Source organism: Arvicola amphibius, chromosome 2 (genome assembly GCF_903992535.2).
Source record: "Arvicola amphibius chromosome 2, mArvAmp1.2, whole genome shotgun sequence".
In the NCBI taxonomy this organism is placed as follows: domain Eukaryota; kingdom Metazoa; phylum Chordata; class Mammalia; order Rodentia; family Cricetidae; genus Arvicola; species Arvicola amphibius.
The window spans coordinates 50,735,632-50,756,560 of record NC_052048.2 but is presented as its reverse complement, the minus strand read 5'-3'; the positions used below and the strand labels follow the sequence as shown (position 1 = coordinate 50,756,560).

At 44.9% G+C, this 20,929-nt stretch overlaps 1 protein-coding gene across 5 annotated transcripts in view; it reads right to left on the bottom strand.

Annotated features, from left to right (window-relative positions):
- The window catches only part of Frmd4b (FERM domain containing 4B), a 232,549-nt gene that overhangs the window by 8,697 nt on the left and 202,923 nt on the right, over positions 1-20,929 (bottom strand). For all 5 annotated transcript variants that reach the window (XM_038318422.1, XM_038318423.1, XM_038318420.1 and 2 more), the window contains 10 exons: positions 15,895-15,971; positions 14,150-14,288; positions 13,585-13,726; positions 12,229-12,362; positions 12,021-12,140; positions 10,661-10,889; positions 7,571-7,627; positions 5,533-5,680; positions 3,064-3,183; positions 571-1,382 (listed from right to left, as the gene is read on the bottom strand). In XM_038318422.1, coding sequence (XP_038174350.1) covers positions 571-1,382; positions 3,064-3,183; positions 5,533-5,680; positions 7,571-7,627; positions 10,661-10,889; positions 12,021-12,140; positions 12,229-12,362; positions 13,585-13,726; positions 14,150-14,288; positions 15,895-15,971 — 1,978 coding nt within the window. The remainder of the gene's footprint in view (positions 1-570; positions 1,383-3,063; positions 3,184-5,532; positions 5,681-7,570; positions 7,628-10,660; positions 10,890-12,020; positions 12,141-12,228; positions 12,363-13,584; positions 13,727-14,149; positions 14,289-15,894; positions 15,972-20,929) is intronic.

Below are 20,929 nucleotides of genomic sequence, written 5' to 3'. Positions count from 1 at the left end.
TTTTTCAAGCACTCTAGGCACGTGCCCAGTCCCTCAAATTCTTCACCTTAGCAGTTCAGTAGCGCTTAATACAGACTGAGATAAGATAAAGAAAGCATGTAGAAAAATACTTCACAAATACCAGAGTCTATCAGAATTACTGTAACCTTATGCCGGCAGGTACTTGAATAATCACTCTTGGAATTGATCACGTCTTGGGTGGCCAATGGGAAGGGAGGCATGATCCTTAATGCCTTCTGCTCAGCTCGTGTGTTTCTTTCAAAATGTCAAAATACAAAGATGAGACTATCCGCCTAAGACCCGGACGACAGAGAGCTGGTGAAAGCGCCACCACAGGACAGCACAGACTAGGTACTCAGCAGGCCTGAATCTACAAATGGCTCCACCAGGCTCTTACGCTCTGTGAAAGGCTGCAGAGCACTGTCCAAGCTGGCAGTTCGGACTATGGGTCCACTGAATGACTGTCACTCTTAATGACCTTGGGGACCAATTTCATGACCCCGGACAGGCGTGTTGTGGGAGTATGATAGACGGTGACCCCAGGGGTGATGTGCTTCCCAGCCATCTTACCTGAAGAGTAGGAAGACGCTCGACTGCTTGGAGAACAGGGCACCTGCAGTCCCGGAAATCCCAGGCACCTCTGTGAGCCCCTGTCTGAGTCAAAGCTAGTCTGTGGGCTGTGTCCCTGATCCTTTTGCCCAGAAGCCCTCTGGTACCAGCCACGCAGATGCTCAGCAACTAAGGCCTTGTGGATGTTTTTGGTGATGTGCTCGGATTTCACGGCAGCCTTCCTCGGCAGCCGGAGAGTTGCATAAGGGTTGTGGGGCACGCGGTCCACCTCGTCTTCGTGGAAAGACCTGCTGTTGTAGTCCCTCTGGCGGTCGTATCCATAGTGAGCTGAGGATCGGTAAGAAGGATTGACGCTGTACTGTCCCTCAGTGTCATTCTCATAGACATAGCCACCGCTGTAATACAGGTCACACTCCGCATACGGTGCATATCCGGCGATGTAGTAACCAGAAGGTGGGTCCTGACCCTTTGAGTAGACACCGTTCCTCAAGGTCTCCTTTTGTGCTAGGTTGGGCATGCTTCCTGAATTGGAAGTAGACACATGCTGCTTCTTGGACCTTCTCCTACCCCTGGCGCGGGTGTCCAGCGTCTGGGTGGTGTAGTAAGGGCCAGAAGCAGGCGTCACACAGTAATACTCAGAGCTTGACTGGCTCGTGTAGGAAGACCCGTCATCGAGGATCTCGGTGCTACTGCTTCTTTGGGATTTGGAGAGGGTGAAAAATGGCTTGTCAGTGTCCATCTCAGAGAGCAGGTGGGACTGGGACTCCAGGCTTCCGCTCCGCTGGCGGCAGTGCTGAGATGAAGACTCGGGTCTGAGGGAAGAGGAGGGGGAATGAGAGAAACAGGACCCGAGGAAGCAAAAAGAACACTAGGCTGAGGGCTGTGGGAACGGCTCTGTAGCACAGCGCTTGCTGTGTGAGCATGGAGACTCTAGTTCAATGCTGCAGAACCCATGTAGAAAAGACACACATGGTTCCTGCAATTGCAATGCTAGGGGAGGGACTGCCAGGCAGGTCCCTGAAGCTTGAGTCTAGCCAAATTGGCAAGTTTAAGGTTTAACTGGTGACCTGATCTCAAAAAATAAGGTGGTGGAACAGCGGTGGCACACGCCTCTAATCCCAGCCCCTGAGAGGCAGAGCCAGGCAGATCTCTGTGAGTTTGAGGCCAACCTGGTCTACAAAGTGAGTTGTAGGATGGCCAGAGATGTACCAAAGGGAAACCCTGTCTGAGGTGGGGTGGGGGGAGGTGGAGAATGATTGAGGAAAGTGACCCACGTTGACCTTTGGTCTCTATGTACATGTACAATCACGCATGTGAGCACCCACACACGTGCACATATAGGAACCCATGCGGCACAGAGAAAAGAACATGCTGAATGGATTTGTAACTTCTACATTCAATTGAACTTTCAGGTTTCCAAGTGTGACTACACAACAGAGTCCACCTGCTCACATCACACACTGGTTCATAAATAAGTTCTTATCATGGTCTTTTCTAAGGGAAGAATAGGTAGAATGGGTTCTGGTACTGTGCAAGCCAAATCCTTCCTTGAAGATATATATACACACATACACACATATATGCATATGCACACATTTATACACACACACACACACACACACATATATGCAGTCTGAATTAAAGCTGTCCTCCAACAGGTCTTTGGAGGCTCCTCTCTTCTCATATAACATTAGGTTGCAGAAGAATAAAAGAGAGGCAAGGTGGGGTGGAGCCTGGGCATAAACCAGAGATACTGGTGTTGAGTCATGGTTTGGCTGGCTATTCACCAGCTCTAAGAGTTAGGGCAAGATACTTAACTTCTCTCAGTTTTGCTTCTGGGTTTGTAAAATGAGATGAAAATGGTACCTAATATCCTCTTCATAAGGGGCTTGCTGTGGGTTCTAACTAAAATAGCAAGGGTAAAACCTTTATGGGGCTGAGGCTATAGCTCAGTTGGCAGTGCTGGCCTAGCATGTATGAAGCCCTGGTTTTGGACCTTGGCATCACATAAGCCAGGTGTAGTGTGTACATCTGTAGTCCAGTGCTGAGGTAGGTGGTGGAAGCAGGAGGGTGAGGACTTGAAGCTCATTCTTGGCTACATAGCGAGTTCAAGGTCAACCTGGACTGTATGAATAGTGTTGCTAAATAAATAGGATCTTCAGAAAATAAAAGAAGATAAAACATTTATCATAGAACTCTGCAAATACTTCAAAGCTCCCCCACAGTTATTCTCACCCTTGTCAATGAATTATGAATTGTAATATCTAGTTGAGGAAATTAAAGTACTAAAAATCCAATATATGCCTGAAGAAACCAAGTACATGGTGTTTACTCACAAATTAGAAATTGTAAGTTAGCGGGAAATGGGCTAGTGTGCGCCAGCGCTACCAACAAGTAGAAAGTCACTTTAAAAGATTTAAAAGTGCAGCCAAAGCAAGGCAAGCACTCGGGCCAACGGTGGCGGAGCTGAGGCAGTAGAAATGAGGTTCTTACTCTAGGTGGCTGCTGCTGTAGGCATTCCGAGTCAGGACGGGCGTAGTGGGCATGCTCCGTCCTCCTTGGGGCCGCCGCTCCAGTGTTTTGTAAGGGCTGCTGTGGGTGGACAGCATTTCTCTGCAATGAAAAGGAATTGAAGAAGTGGTGAACCTCCTGGTGCTCCTGGCAAACGTGTTACACATTGATATGAAGCTTACTGGAAAGAAATGGAAAGAAAGCATGAGAAAAGGGTGGGGGGGGGGAGTCTCTGGAGGTGAGCATCCTGAGGGGAAATCTCTGAAGGTGAGCATCCTGAGGGTGTCTCTGGAGGTGAGCATCCTGAGGGGGAATCTCTGGAGGTAAGTATCCCGAGAGGGAAATCTCTAGAGGTGAGCATTTTGAGGGTTGTCTCTGGAGGTGAGCATCCTGAGGTGGGTCTCTGGAGGTGAACATCCTGAGGGAGTCTCTGGAGGTGAGCATCCTGAGGGGGAATCTCTAGAGGTGAGTATCCTGAGAGGGAAATCTCTGGAGGTGAGCATTTTGAGGGTTGTCTCTGGAGGTGAGCATCCTGAGGTGGGTCTCTGGAGGTGAACATCCTGAGGGGGGTGTCTCTGGAGGTGAGCATCCTGAGGGGGAATCTCTGAAGGTGAGCATCCTGAGGGGGAATCTCTGGAGGTGAGCATCCTGAGGGGGTAATCTCTGGAGGTGACCATACTGAGAGGGAATCTCTGAAGGAGAGCATCCTGAGGCGGAAATCTCTGGAGGTAAGTATCCTGAGGGGGTCTCTTGAGGTGAGCATCTGGGGGGAGTCTCTAGAGGTAAGCATCCTGAAGGTGTCTTTTGAGGTGAGCATCCTGAGGGTGGTCTCTGGAGGTGAGCATCCTGAGGGGTCCTGGATAACTTAGCAGAAGCACGTGTGGCCTGACTGTCTTGAGTCACACACACAGGCAATAAGAAGATACTCAATAGGATAGACTGAGAACAACTGCCGTGAGGCCCAGCAGCCCTTCCTTCAAGTCTAATCGTAAATATTTGGGGTTTGACACATACACAGTATAGAAGAGAGTGGGCACAGTTGTGCTCCAATAAAACTTAATGTCATTTTCAGACACCACCAAATATTATTGCTTTTGACCTGTTCCCTCCAACTTCTTAAGAATAATTTCTTAAAAAGTCAGCTCATGGTGGCTGAGTTGACATGGCCCATGGCTGTTACCCATAGGTACTTGACTAAAGCGTATCATCTTTAAATCATATTTTTCTACTTCCCAGAATGCTAAGAACATAGCTGCCTAAGGGGAAGGCATCACACTGGTGTTGCAGTACACGATTAGCACACACAGATCCTGAAGGAAACTTCCTGAAGAACTGTCTACTTCCTGTGAACATAAGCAAAGTGCATTATAGCTCAGAAGTACAAAAAGAGTGGGGTATCCATAATTTTTTCATATCTATAAATGTATGTGTGTACATTTACAAATATTTACATTTTTAACAAAAAGAGATCTTACTTTGTATTTTCAATATTAAAAATTGAAGTTGCATATAACAGTTTCATATTGCTTAATTTTTGCTTATATTATCTTTTTTTATTGTTAATTAAGTAGTTATGTTTATTTTATTGTTAATTCATTAATTTGTTTAGTTTTAGTTTTGAGGACAGGATTTTTCTTGGTAGCCTCATACTTGTAGTAATCCATCTCCTTGATGCTCTGCTTACAGGCAGAAATCATTATTTAGGACTCTACAATGTCATTTTAGTGAATTCATAAACATTCTACTGCGTGGCTTTATAATTATTTATTTAAACACTCCACAGGTTGAAAGTTTCCTTAGAGTCAAAGTTATACAGTTAAACTATAGAATCCTAGGCTTGCTAGAATTTGACTTGAAAGTCTTGCAAAAATTCATGGATGGAAAACTTGGCTTGGAACTTTCTAGGTTACTAGAAAGTGATGGAAACTTTGGGGGGCAGGACAAGTGGGATGAAGTTAGGCCATCAGGGGCAGCCCCTGGAAGGGGAAATTGAAATCAGCTACTTCAGATCTCTCTCTGATTCTCAGTTACCCCAAGGAGAGTACTTTGTTTGTTCTACCACATGCTCCCCACCACGGTGCTCCCCTAACCACAGACCCAAAAGGAAGGGGCCAGGTGATCATGGCCTCAATCTCTTGAAGCATTTTTTTAAGTTGCTTATTTCATGCTAATATCACTCCCTAATCTCGATCATTAAAGCCCTTGTAACTAGAGCTAAATCACACAGACTTTAATACCAAGGAAAGAGCCAAGGGCTTTTTCAAAAGTCCTCTTCAGAAGACTCCCCCTCACTTTCAACAACAAACCTCTGGGGTAGCAGCCCTGCCTCAGTTTCCTAGTAGAACATCTTCCGGAAGGATAAGTAAAGAGCAAGGCAAATGTGTCACTATTTTAGAGAAGAAACTTCTTGGTTTCAAGGCATCGATCGACCTTACGATGAGAACCGCTCACCTGGACTGCCTGGTGTCCACCAACTGGTCATTGATGGAGGATTTTCTGAAGTGGATTCGCTCAATACCGAGAGACTTGGGGGGTAGAATTCTTGGAGAATGAGGTACTGAATTCGGTCGCTGCCCAGCCAGAGTAAAGGAGTCATTGGCTAAAGTGAGTCCAAAAGAAAATAATAAAGATGATCAAATCAGTAAACGAACAGCTTGTCAATCTTTCACAAAGAAATTGGCAAACCAGATGAACAACAGTCCTTCTCAGGACCATATTTGTAGGGATATATAGTAGGCATGCATACAGCTTGTAAAGTTAAATTTTATAATGGGTGTGTTAGAAAAATAGAAATACTGCAGTCTGAACCAATTTTTCTCAATTCATAGGGACCACTCTGAGTAAGAAATTACAATGGGTGACAATGTCACTTTCAAAAGCTTTTATTAAAGGAAGTCTGCTATTTTCTGGTGGAGCACACCTGTAAGCCCAGTACTTGGGAGGTTTGAAGCTAGCCTAGTCTACATAGTGAATTCCAGACTAACCAGAGTTACACAGTGAAACCCTGTCCATAAAGAACAAAAGGGAAAAAGAGAGAGAGAGGATTTTGTTTCCCCTTAAAGACCGTAGGGCTCTGAGGCCCCGGGTTTATCCTTTGAGGGATGGGCTATGCTGATGCAGACGTGGTGTGTACACCAGTGATCTGTACAACCTGTACAGTGGGAAGTGTATTGGATTGCAGCTCAAAGGGAAGTTGTGAGGTTATATTTTATTGACCATCAAACTCAGCGAAAAAGCAGTGGGGGACAGGGGCAGGGCAGTGGCTTCCCGGAATTCTTCAGATCACATCAGATAGCCAATCAGCTGACTGTGTGTAAAGAATTACAAGGAAGTGCTCAGCCCCTTGGTATGAAACGCATTCCATGCCCAAATACTCCAAGCTAATATCGGCCACATATTGCTTACTTATAAAAAGGACAAAAATGACTTGAAATCTAACTCATAAAATATGCCTTTCTTCCCAAGTAAAACAAAATCAATCCCACTTCTCCAGAAAGCAGTGGTACGCAAAGTGTATACCATAATTTCCTGGTTTGAGGCTGGATTCCAGATATGCAAAACGTCACCGCTGGAAATTGATAGGTGAAGGACCGTGTGACTTACATACTTCTTGAATCTTTATTTTACTTATTTGTTTACAAAGTTGAAAAAAAAGACTTTAACATCTTCACAGACAGACTTACTCAAACTATGGATTTCTCACTGGGTAGTCCTATTTTTTTAGGTTTGTTTTTATTGGTACTCACTTCAGTAACTTGAATCCAGAGATATAAGCAGTATATAACCAGAGAGTTACAAGTAAACACAGATTATACATGCAAAGTTCTGCTCACAAAGGTCACATGACCTGTTTTATTATGTTAGTCTGTGTAGATGACAATTATAGATCTCTCTCTTCAATCATTTGTAAAAATAAAGTTAGTTTATTCTATGTTTCCACAAAGAGAAACAAGCTGGTTTTTTTTTTTGTTGTTGTTGTTGTTATTCTTTGTTAGACAGGGTCTTATGGTTAGAACTCGTGTAGCAAAGGAAAGCCTTGAACTCCTGACTTGCCTCTGCCTTCCAAGGACTGGTACCATAAGTATGCAGTATCACACCTGGATTATTTGGTGTCTGGGATCAAACCCAGGGCATCATGCATGTGAGGTATTCTACCAACTAAGCTGCATCCTATATTCACGTTTATTTAAATTAAAAAATTATCTTAGGTACAAGAGACAAGGCCCTGCTCTTTCAGATGACCTGAGCTCACTTTCTAGCACCCCCATGTCAGAAAATCTCACAGGGCATCCCGCCTTCTTGGGTACCCCCAAGCATGTGCTCTACACACACACACACACACACACACACACACACACACACACACACACACACGTACTTACTCACTCACTCACATATACACATGAATAAATAAAAATAAATCATTTTAAAAAGGATCTTTACACTTCAGAGTACCTAATATTTTTAAATGAAAAAAGGAGCCACTTACGATCATCATAGGTGGTGGTGTCGGACAAAGAACTACTTTCTGATGGAATTATGTCTTCTGTGAAAAAAAAATAGCCATCTTTAGTATAATTGTGCATTTATACAATTAGGATGAGTTCAGCAAAGCAATTTTCAATGAAGTGCATTTTATTTTCATTTAGATAAATGTAAGCAATTACAGTGCATTAAGAATAATTAGCTGTTGTTGAAATCACTTACATTCTACTGGAGATAAAATCATCTGGCCTATAGTACAGATGTTATAATGGATTAGTTAGTCCTTGGTATTCAGAGGAGAATGGTTTCTGGTCTCCCCCCAATAAATCTGAGGGTGTCCTAAGTTCTCTTGGACACTGTGAATACTGTCTCCGGTACTCACAATTCCCACTATGGTGTGAGTGCTGTATAAATAGTTGTTATGTTGTAGTGCTTATCAAATAATGTCTTAGTTCAAAGACAGCTTTCCCCCAAACACTTTGACCTGAGGCTGACTGTATCTACAGATGTGGAGTCCGAGGAAAGAAGGGCAGCCCACATTCTTTTTTCCCTTACTTCCTTCATCGCCTCTCTCTCTCTCTCTCTCTCTCTCTCTTTCTCTCTCTCTCTCTCTCTCTCTCTCTCTCTCTCTGGAGACATGGTCTTATATAGAAGCCCAGGCTCCTCCTGAACTCTCTAGATAATAATAATAACAACTTCTAGGATACTTCTATGTCCCGAGTGCTAGGATAAGAAGCATTCATCACCATGCCTGTTTTCATGTCGTGCTGGGGCTGAACCCAGTATTCATGTCTGCTGGGCAATACCAACTGAGCTGCATCTTCAGCATCTGACTGCATCACTTAGGATAGGATTAATATCCACAGAGTTTGTGTCTTACACTGATTTGTCATGTTTCCTTGAAAATACCTTGGAAGGAAACTACATTCTGTATTTGTTCCAGGGAACTGCCCTGTGCATTACAGAAGCTATGTCTATTTACAGACCTCAGGCAGCACTCTTACCCTCAATCTTGACAATCCCAAATACCTGCAAATATCATTAAATATTTCTAGGGTGGGGGTTTGGAGGGCAAAATTGTTCCTACTTAAGAAGCACTGAATCGTAAGACTTGAGTTTAAATCTTGTTTTTGGTCATTTACCATTTGCAGGCACTTGGGCATTTTGCTTCATCTCAGCAAGGGTCATTTGCCTCTGCTCTGCAGTGGGGACAATAGTAGGGCCTATTGCATGGTGCTGAAATGAGCCATTTGATTAACTAATGGTGCGAAGACCTTAGCCAGCTCCAGGCACACGACAAATGCTAGATAAATACCAACTACATGGATTGGAGAGATGGCTCAGCGGCCAAGAATACTGGCTGCTCTTCCAGGGGTCCTGAGTTCAATTCCCAGTCATCACATGGTGGCTCATGGCTATCCAGAGTGGGATCGGATGCCCTCTTCTGTCATAAATTTGTACGTGCAGATAAAGCACTCATATACATAAAATATATAAATAAATCTTAAAAAGGCATAGCAACTACCCTTTTTAGTTTTATTATCCATACTTGGCTGTTTGAAAACGACAGCAATAGTGCTTTGGGTATTTCTGGTACCCATTTGGTAAGTAGACACCAAATATGTTGGTATGATTTTGTAAATCATTCCATAGTCTACGTTGACTGTTTCAGTGGGAGGTTCTAACCAAATACAGCACCTCAATGTACGTTTTAAAGCCATTATGGAGAGACTATCTTCATTCACACTCAAATGTTAATCCTATCAGAGCCAGGTGGCCTCTCTCTTAATTAGACACACAGAGAAACTTGAAGGCGAGGTGCCAGTATCGTCAGCTGTTGGGTACACTTAAAAAAAAATCTATCCAATATATGCTCAACCAATGGCACCATCTGCTGCCCAAATGTCAGCCACCAAAAAGAACATTTGGGTCTAGCACAGCTTGAGGGCGAATTGGCTGTGACAAATGGCCGTGCACATTAAGCACACTGTTAATCATGTCTGGAGGCAAAAAATGGAACCACCATCACACCAACTGGATTGCACATTTAAATTCTCCAGCTGTAGTGGATGGACATTTGTGTGTTAATGTCTGTATATTTACTTTCCGGAAGTCATATCTCAGCTTTATGAATCATAGGCTTTAAGCCTGGTCTATTATAAACCCAGTAACCACAGCTTATCAAACGGAAAATGTGTAATTATTTCATACTCCAGTGAAAATGTAAGGTACCACCAGGTATTATATAGCACTCATCCAGCGGAGGAATGACCTCAGTGTCTCAGGTGGGGAAAGGCTTGGGTTTAAAGAAATGCTGTCACATTTCAATCATGATTGTGTCTAAAAACCACATTAGTATTGCATAAAGTCAGTTAGACTTTAAATTAACGTAATAAAGACGTCTCCATTTTTTTCCTGAACATGAACGTCATAGATAAATGATGTCGAGAATATTGGAAACAGAAGAGAATCAGCATGCTCAAAACTCTATAGCTATTAGTATTTTAAAATAGTTCCCAATCAGCCATCCTGCGTGCCAGTTTATACAAAGTTGGGGTTACCTTGTGGTTATAATCTCATCTCTCATCTTACCACATTCCATGCTGTCATTTACCACTTGCCTACTTATAAATACTCTCCTGAAATGGGATGATCAAAGACCTCTTTTCTTTCTACACACGTGCAAGATTGTTCTCTAAGAAAATGCAGGGTCTACCACATTCAGACACCTTCCACATACAAACACATTCCAGAACTACTGTCTAAAGCTCAGCATTCTTCACAACCTGCATCATGAAAAGTCTCTGGGGCAGTAACACCAGTCCAGGTACAGCGAAGTCTGTTTTCTCCTGGGCCAGCATCTCTGTGAGTCTTCATCCTGAAAGTTCAAGCCCTGTCCTACAGAACTACAAGGATGAGCCTGGCGCCGGACATGGAGTTCGCATGCCTTTGACGCTGACGAGCCAACCATTCTTACCCTGGGACAGCTGTTTTAGATGCTGTTCTTCTGCCTTCCACCAAGCAGACCAGTGAAGGCATGTTGCAGCCCAGAAGGAGAGCTGGGTACAGGCCTGCACAGCTTCCACGTACTAACCTGGTAGGATAGCTGCAGCCTTCTGGCTGGGTTTCTTCCCACACCGGATTCGGTATTCGTTTATGGAATTTTCAATCTCCTGCAGCCTTTTCACGGCATCTGTGTAGTCCTGCTTCCGTTTTTTCTTCACGGTTTTGCACAGGTCTGGCTCACTGGCAAGTTTCTTTGCAGCTTCAACTAGCTTTTGCTGGATTAGGAAATTGCTCTCCAGTTCTTGCAAAGCTGGATCCTGCATTTAGACAATGACACTGCTTTAGTTTCATGGACACACACAGTCACTCTCTCACATTGTTTCTTGATATCAATGAAAGATTCTTGTATGCTCTTGACTAATACACCCTTAGGAAATGAAATCATCCAAGTTTTAATAACACAGGCATTTAGTCACCTTCCAAGAAGACATCTCTCACGCACCCTAACTTCCCCTTCTCATAGCCCAACCTCTCTTCCTTTTTAAGGAGGAAAATGACTTTGCATTTATGCACTTGGCTGGGTTAAGAGCAGTCTTCAAAGAGAGATTCTAGCCTGTGACTCATGCGTGCAGAATGCCATCTCTACACGTGGAGCTTCAGCGACAAGTCATTTGGGTCTGACTGCTCTTTCTGCTTGTCCCCGGTAGCGTGACTGAATATGCTTCTCATAAATAAGCTTTTAATACTTCAGTTTTCTGAATCGGTAAAAGGAAGAAAGTACTTTACAAAAGCGCGCTGAAGATTAAATGGCACACCCGTGCTGCTGAGGTCAGAGCCGAGCGGCGCAGGCAGGCCGTCAACAGATATCAAAACTCGACTCCATTAGGAATGGAAGCTGAGATAGTTAAATCCCTGCAAGAACCACGGGGTGGGTCATAATGGCATAATTGCATGTGATATGCAATTGAGAAAGCACACAGTGTGTTGGCCATCAAATCTTTTCACTTAATTACACTGAATGCTGTATATCGCGTTATCTCATTTAATCCTCCCTGCACTCTTCAGAGGGGCGGTCCGCCACCGTTTGCACTCTAAGGATGGACTGAAACTTTAGGTGGATGAAACCACTCGGTGGCAGCTACCTGGCTTTAAGGAAAAGGATCTGAAGTTAAAATTCAATCTTAGTTTCTGTAATACTATTTGTAACTTATACACAGGGTTTTTTTTTTTCACTTAACGCTCTCTGGGACACGGGGAGTGAAATAGTAAGAAATAAAAGCAGTTTTGCTCAGAGCGTGTGTGAAAGAAACAGTGCGATTTGATCCACTCGGTCTCCATGGTTTGGAGAAAAGTCGACAGCATTGACTGGGAACGGAAGGTGCGGATGGAGGGCACTGAACAGACGGCTCTCCTGTCTGGGCACAGGAAAGCTCAGGGCCATCTCCTACCTCCTCAGTAGGCAGTAAGTTGTCATCTAGCTTGAAAGCGGTCCCCACTCGCCTCCTGACCTGGGGGGCCTTCTCGCCGATGTTCAGTGGATACTCCTTTGGCATTCTGCCCGTCAGCTCCTGTAAAACAGGACAGGGTCAGGAGTTCATAATGGACACAGGCTACAGCCACCCAACACAGGTGCCCAGAACAGCCAAGGCCACTCACGGCCTCACGAAGACAGATCTTCTTCAGCTCCTCAACTTTCTTCAGGAGTTTCTCTTGCAACAGTTTCTCCTTCTTCTTGAGTTCGAGTATTTTCTCTCGTTTTTGCTCCTCCATGCCTTCTGAGTCCTGAGAACCTGGAGAGGGAGAGGGGCAGGGAGGTTCACACAGGCCCTGTTTCCTTCCTCGCCAAAGCACAAAGGGCTGCGGAGGCAGAGCTGTTCCCAAATGCTGGTTCTATTTCTTTTCTCCTTGTTTCTGAACATAATGGAAGGAAACCAGGAAGCATTTGTTTCTGGGCACCAGAAAGAGCCTGGTAAGAAAATGACTTTTGCACTTGGTGACTCAGTCATTTTGGAAGGGCCCCACTAAATGGTTTGTGGTTCAGGCACACACAAGGAGAAACTGCATTGTTTCCTAAGAGTGAAGGGAAGGTGATCCCTGAGATGGTCCCACTCAGTGTTTCTTTAGGAGGTAAGCAAGCAAGGCAACGGACTGTCCAATGCAAAGGAACACCCTCCCTGGCCCCCCACGCCTGCTGCTTCAGACCCACAAGCTGAGAGGGACTTAGATAAGACAAGTTAATTTAGTTACACAGACATAGTGATAAGAGACTCCAGCCGGGCGGCGGTGGCGCACGCCTTTAACCCCAGCACTCGGGAGGCAGAGGCAGGCGGATCTCTGTGAGTTCGAGGCCAGCCTGGTCTACAAGAGCTAGTTCCAGGACAGGCTCCAAAGCTACAGAGAAACCCTGTCTCGAAAAACCAAAAAAAAAAAAAAGAGAGACTTCAGAATTTCCAAAGGAAAGGCCTGGGCCCAATGATTACAGTTTATGAACTAGGCACTTGCACTGCAATAATGTTTGTATAGAATGATATATTCTGTGGAGAATTAGTAGTATCAAAACCTAGCAGGATACAGGATAGCCTTGGGTACTCAATACCTTTGCATCAAAAGTTATTTATACAGCCTGCCTACTTACAATCTAACTTCATAGTTTTTAAAAATAGTCAAAGACCCAGGATAGTGGTACATCAGGAGGTAGAAGAAGGAGGATTTCTGTGAGTTTGAGGCCAGCCAGTGCTATACTGCTATACAGTGAGACTTTATCTCAAGATAAACAAATGAATGAATAAATAAGTTTAAAACGTTATTTGAAGCTGTTGCATACTGTTACATTTTGATAAAAAAAATTGCCTCAACAAGATGCATTTGGAAATGATTTGTAACAAACACAAAAGGAAAAAAAGACTAGGAGAGAGAGAGAGAGAGAGAGAGAGAGAGAGAGAGAGAGGCAGGAGAGAGAGAGAGAGAATAAAAGGAGAAAAAGATGACATATTTTCTTGAACAAGGAAATACCTGAGGATATCAGGCTGCCATTGCTTGCCATGATGAACTGACTTTTTGCCTCCAGAGTCACCAGCTTGGAGACCCTCTGTGCTCCAGTCTCTGTTAAATCCATTGCGATATCGTCTAAACTTCTGGCTGAAGGAATTTTTGCCTGAGAAGTAAATAACATTGCAATGAAATTAGCACTATCACACTTTAAATCAATACAATGGTTAAGTTACTGTATAATCAAAAATGTCAATACAGGGCAATTTAGACCTTTAAAGTGGCACTTAGAAGCAACAGAAAACTTTATTTTTGGACATGGGGGGTTTTAGTAAGATTGCAGAAGTCAGTCACTAACTTTAAACTGTCACCAGCAATGTCACCACTGTACAAGCACGCATGCCAAATCTCACAACTTTCAAATCAGCTTTGTATACGGTACCCATCTTTTAAATACAGGAAAGGGAAAACAGAGTGTAGCAAAGCTTAAACGATTTTTCTTCTTACATGTTTTCTAGGAAAATTCCTTTCAGAACAGAGAGGAAAAGGCCTGGAGTTTGTCCCCAAAGGAGCACCTCCAGTTACTCACTTTGCTTTGCTTCCGGTCCAGGTAGAACTGGTGCTGGCTAATGGCCATTACCCAGATGGACTTGATCAGAGCAGAGTTTGCATACCAGGTTTGTACAAACAGGCCACTCTGTCCAAAGGTTCTTCTGGACACCGAAATCCTAAAACATGAAGAAAAACCATGAGTTTTCCATCCCCGGGAGCAGCTGCACAAGGCGTGTTAGCAGGCAGTGTTGTCAGACAGCACCTTCCTTCTCTGTCCGTCGGCTGCACAGACTTAGCCTGACAGGGGCTGAGGTGCTCATGCTGTCCTTTTACAACAAAACCAGTCGGCCCCAAGCAGTCTCTGTCTAAACTCTCACGCACTCAGAGCTGGATAAGGAGTTAGTCTACTAAGAAGCTGTACAGATGCATCTAGTTAGAAACCGCAGAGAAGCAGGACAACCACAGCGGTGAAAGATAAAAGCGGAGTCTAAAGACAGCCACGAGGCTTGCAGAAACTGCACCTGCCCAAGGCGAAGAGGGAGCACCTCAGACCTAGGCAGCCACAGGAAATGAACTTGATGATACTGAAGATGTGCAAGCCCCACAACGGTCCGGACCGCTGCTTGTGTACCAGGCAAAAAGAGGAAAGGCAGGCGAGGAGGAGAGTCAGAGCAGGAATAGGCGGGAGGGAGAGAGAAAGACAACCATAGGGGAGGAGGGAGCGGATGGGGAAGGCAGAGGGCAGAGGGCGAAAGGGCATGGGGTGTGTGTGTGTGGGGGGGGGTGCACTAATGTTCTTTGTAGGAACTGGTTAATCTCCTAGGTCATCTTTTGTCACCACAGTTTCCTCCCATCCCTCTGACCTCAGAACGCTGACTAGGGTGTAAGAGTAACTCCTGAACGTGCTTCTTGGTAGCTCAGAGAACCTACATCCTGACCTCCGTTCATGCGGACTTTTGACAACTGTCTTGTTTTCCTTGTTCAGGACCCAGGAACACTCAAAATAAAAACAAGCAAAGCACCAGAATAGATAATGCTCCTAAGAAGGTAAACAGTCAATAAGCCCCTGCAAAGAGGCTCTGGCCATGGTTAGTCCTGAAGGAAAAGGCAGCTCAAACAACCACAACTAGTTCATACTACCAAGGCAGCTTTAAAACACACAGCACAGATCCTGGAACACTGACCAGCTCCAGTGGATGGCCCACATCCACGAGTATCTATGGGCAGCATAAATTGGACTCAGGAGGTTTGGGGGAAAAAAAAAGCATATGAAAGGGGCTGGAGAGATGGCTCAGTGGTTAAGAGCACTGACTGCTCTTCCAAAGGACCCTGGTTCAATTCCCAGCACCCACATGGCAGCTCACAATTGTCTGTAATTCCAGTTCCTGGGGACCCGCCACCCATGGCAAAACACCTATGCACAAAAACTAAAAATAGATAATAATTTTTTTAAAAAAAAAGCATGAAATTGGGATCAAAACATATTATATATGTTTATATGAAGTTCTCAAAAATTAATAAATATTTTATTTAAAAATCATACACCCACACACACAGGTGCTAGAGAGAACTTGCAGAAACTGGAATCCCATATGTCACTGGTAGAGAGGTAAAGCAGCCAGTGCTTTGGAAATGCCTGACAGTTGCCCTAAAGGTTAAACACAGTTACTCTTTGTCCCCAGTGACTCCACTAGAGGGTCAATTTCCAAGAGAAATAAAAAGTAAATACAAAAACCTATGCACACACATTCACACTGTCCCACACAAAGCTCATCTCTTTACCTTCGCGGATCGTGCACCTCCACAGCAAATTTCTTCTCACGGAAATACAGATTTTCCAGCTGCTTCCATTGAAATAGCTAAAAGAAATGAAGAAAACCATGTCACTTGTATTACTCTTATTTTTTTTTTTTTTACCAAGTCTCTTAGACAAATGATTGCAGGTTCCCCGTAGGGACACTGACAAGGCCAGGCACAAACTGGTGATTTATCAACTTTCTACAAATCAGCTATAACCCGAAACTATTTTCTTCTTTCTTCTGACAGCGATGTTTACCTAGTAAACGTCACGTCACCTCACCGGCAAATCTTCCTTGAACAATAAAACCGAGCGTCTGCAGAACACACATTCAGTTTTTCCCCTGAGTTAACCGTGTGACAGGAAACCTGTATTGATTACCGTAAGCACGGACCCTCCACTTAAAGATGGAGACTTCAAACTTAAGTGGAAAGCTACTGGGGGTGGGGGTGGGGGTGGGGGAGTCAATAAAGATCAAAGATAACATTTCAAAGGCATGCAAAGTGAAAGTAAAAGAGATCCCTAGGTTGAGGTGAGTCTGCCCAGAAGCTTCTCACCTAGCCCTAAGTCCCCCTAAGTGACTCAGGCTGAGTGTAGGAATCCAGCCAGGGCTGGAGTTGGGGGTGGGGAGAGGGCTGACTCTTGTGGCTTTCTAAAGTTAAGGGCCTCAAGGTATGGCCAGAGCTCCCAACCTCTGCCGTTGTTGTGGGTCCAGCTGCCTTTCTGACGCTGGACTCAGGATGCCATTCGGATGGAGAAAGAAATCTTGTTGGAAACGTGTATTCAAAAACCAAATAATTTGTTAAAACCTATTGACAGGAGTGAGCATGCCTGGCTGTATTTTTCAACCCCTTCATTAAGTCTCCGACTGATGCAGGCTTTACAAGCTCTCATCTTGGACAGGGTGGTCCTCTCACCCAACCTCCATCCACTAGGGTCTGCCTCCACAGTAACATGATGCCCAGAGTCTCTTAGCACACAATTAGTTGTCTAATTAAGAAACATTGCTTTGCAGGACACAGTCAGCGAATACATTTCCCGGAGAACGGAAGCTTTTCACAAACGTGGGCCCACAGGAAGGATGGGCTGAGCTGTAGGGTTGTCTGAGGGCACAGTGTTCAGACCGGACCTTGGACCCCCAACAGCACAACAGACCAGCATGGACCAAGGACACGCAGCTGTCTGCAACTGCCCACTCGCCAGTTTCAAAGAATTAGTAAACACGGAAAGCTACATACCAATGTCCTAAGGTGTCTGTAAAGTTGAGATTGTCATTTCCTTTCCATCCAGAAGTTCCCCCAAATGGGGCAGAAACGTTGAGAGAAAGCCCCGGGATCCTGTCTGCCTCCCTACCCCGATGGCAGCTCCGGCGCCTTCTGAGTCGAGTTTCATAAGACACTTAGGTGTAACTCGGTTTCACAGACCGAGCCTCCCACGGTTGACACACCACTGACATCAACCACTCTGCCCAGGGACACCTCCCCAGCACACTCTTTCCCGTCAGGGAGAGGGGAGCCAGGTTCTCTCTGGTAGACTTTCTCAGAAAAGACTTCTAAAATGGGGCAGCCTGGACTCCCACGATACTTCCTGGGAGGTGAGCCGACTTTGAATCCAGGCACGAATTTCACCCAGGGCTGTTTGAGGAAAACCTTTTTACCCAAGTCTCCTCACTGGCACGGGAACAGGTTCAACAGGAAGAGTCAGAAGGCAGCCTGGCTGTGTTTTCCTTTGCTGTCCATTCCCACACACATAAAACCAGGGCTCCACTTGAAACCTGATCTCTGAGAGCTGCCACCTCCCCCTCTTATCACAAATGGGAAATGCTAGGGCTGACTCCATTCAGCCTGCCCAGAGCAGAGAGCAAGCTGGCGCCCAGCAAGGAGAAACCCTACTTAAAAAGTGGAGGGCTTCGACTTACAGAGAATCAGAAATGATTACATTGCAACCGGATTTGCAAAAGTTATGGGAGCCAGGCAAGATTTGGGGGGAGAAGGGGGAGAAGCTCCTTTCTCCCCGGAAATCTTGAAAGTTTGTGTAAAAGGTGTCTTTAGGAAGTTGCCTGGAACCGTGTAAAAGTGGCCTGGAAGGACACACACGGAGCTCACAGTGGTGGCCTCCAGGTAGAATAATGTCCCCTTAGTAAGTGGGACAGGAAACCTCAGCTTGAGAAAAGCTGAGCTAAAGTTAAACTGACAGAATTAGTCAGTGGCCACATGCGTGGTTTTGCCTGAGTTCTCATAAGTTTTGGAAACCAGTCCTCACGACTTATTCTCACTTTAAAGCAATACTCATTTCTCAAAACTATGAAAAAGTTGACAGAACAAATGCCAGTCTGTTCAGAGCCCAGATCTCGGTCACCTGGGGGATTCTCTAGAAACCTCATGTGACCGGCAGGGCTGTCCTAGCAATGTTTACAGTTGCTACAGACACTTTTCACTGTGGCTGCACTCCGTCTAGTGGGTGGTTAGATATAAGATAGTTTGCCTGCTAGATTTTTTTTCTTGAAACTCGTATAACTATTCTTCCACTACACTCTCAATTGTCTGCCTGCTTTCAAAGGGGTAGGGAGAGGCTGTGAAGGAGCCAGTGAAGTGAGGGGAAGGAAATACCCTGGCGGATGCCCTCTACGAATGTACAAGCGTGCTGAATCTAACAGACTACCAACTGTGGATTTCAACCAGGGCTCGCGGGCTCTTCTCTTGGTCCAGGGCAGAGCGTTAAGAATAAGCCAGAGGCTCCCTCCAGCCAGATCCATGCGGACACTTCAGACCAATGGAAAAGGGAAGAGGAGCACTGGTTAGGGAAATATCCAAGGCAACCTGACTTCCTCAGAGAAGTAGCCTGCGAAACATAGGAAGACTCTTTATCTCCGAGAAAGGAAGAGGGCACCAAGGGACTTCTGAATTTGAGGGGAAGGTTCAGGCTCCAAGGAGGCTAAACAGAAGCAGTTGTACACTCAGATATACTGCTGCTTGGAGAGCTGTCTGTCAGGCATGGTGTGGTGTCTGTCATTGAGTTAAGATGGTGAGGCATCATGCATGCATGTGTATACACAGACCTACTTGTAAGTTTTCTACTAAAACAGAAAAAAAAATGCCCAATTCAAAATCCTAGACTTTAAAGAAAGAGGAAGACAGGAAGAAAGGGACGAGGTTTGCTTTCAATGGGGTTCACAACATGGAAAGGACGTTTGTCTTCAGTCAGTGTTCATTGTCAACGTGCACCTAGCAGAAGCCATGCACTTGAGAATCTGCTGTTTATAGAACTGATGCTGCTAGCTGCAAAAGGGAAATAGCTGACGGAGGAAAATAAGACGATGAATTAGGTCTCCCAGATGCCTCTCTACTACAGACTCATTCACAATGATTAGCCGTCCCCTTCGGAGTCAACAGAAGGAAGCAGATACTAGCAGGTAGCAGACGGCAATCCTGGGTTCCTTTGATACTGAAAAAGTAGATAAACAGATAGAACCGGGAAAGGAGGGGGAGTATAAATAATATCAATGATGATATAATCAAGAAATCACAATAGGAAGACATCTCTCAAAGTCATTAATTATCACTCTTCAAACAAGTGAATTTAAACACTGAGGCTGAAAAGCCTGGTGGCATCAAATACAGTTTTGAAATGGAACTTGTGTAAAATACGGTATACATACGAAGTTCTCTTCCTGATCAGACACAAATGAAGCTGAAAGCTTTAGGGGGGAAATGCCACATTATGATGCGTTACTCAAAGAAACAAGTATCTTAAATATTTAAGGCATTTTGTTGGAATCAGTAGTTAGGTTCCACTCGTTTATACACACTTGAAAAACCAGATGAAAACAGCTCTGCCACATCTCCACCTACTACAGAGATTCCTGGATGGGGCTGGAGAGACGGCTCTGCACTGGCTGCTCTTCCAGAGGACTCAAGTTCAGTTCCCAGCACCCAGAGGACAGCTCACAACTGCCTGTAACTCCAGTTCCAGATGGTCCGATGCATTCTTCTGACCTCCATGGGCACCAGGTACACACATGGTACATATACATGCACACAAAACTAACTAAATATTCACACACAAATAAATAAATAAAATAGAAAAAGCAAAACAAAACAGATTGGTATTTTGAAAGGACAGGGTCCTGAAGGACTTTTAGGAAATAGGTCTAATGTATACCAGGAGATTTCAACTCATTCCTTCTCAGTGACAGCATTTTATGGCTCTTATCGTTAGTCATAACCCTGGCTGTCCTGGAACTCACTATGTAGACCAGACTGGCCTTGAACTCATAGAGATCTGCTTGTCTTTGTCCCCCAAATGCTGGGATTAAAGGCCTGCAGTACCAAGCCCAGCTCAACAGTATGTCTTGAGCACCTCCTATGGGTGAGGCTCTTCACTTATTGATGAACACTGAACAGGTCGCATCCCTCATGGCACGCACACACAAGAGCCACACCAGCCTGTCTTGGTTTGCAATTGGATCCACTACTCAGAGCTGTGCTGATCAGTGAGGTCCTTAACTTTCCAAAGTCTCGGTCTCCTCTCCTGTTAAGTGGCCCAATGATGCCCGTCTCCAAAGGTTATCCAAAGACAACTTTATGTTTATAGGGTACTTGACCCAGAGCCTGGCTTGCAGTATACATCAGGGAGGGGTTGAGCTAATAGGTTGTGAAGGGCTTGCTCTACACTTGGCTAATTGTTACTAAATAGATGACAGTCACTTCAGAGCAGAAACAGAGCTAGCAATCGCTATCTGGCTCCACATCTGCCTCCCCATAGAGGAAACAGCTCAGTCAGTGGTTCTGTTGGCATAGCTGTGTCATCAGGCCTCCATGTCTATGACCACACTGGCCTGGCCGTGTGGATCTCTTGGGTGGTTTCCTGATGCATCCTGCAGGGTGGAAATCTGTTCCTCTATCCTGAACCTGGTGGTCACCGATGAGTAGAGGGACAGAGGGTGGGGTGTCAGCTTGCCCCACAAACAAACCAGGCAGCAAGCTCCCTTTTGTCTGGAGGAACCAGGAAGGAGAAATG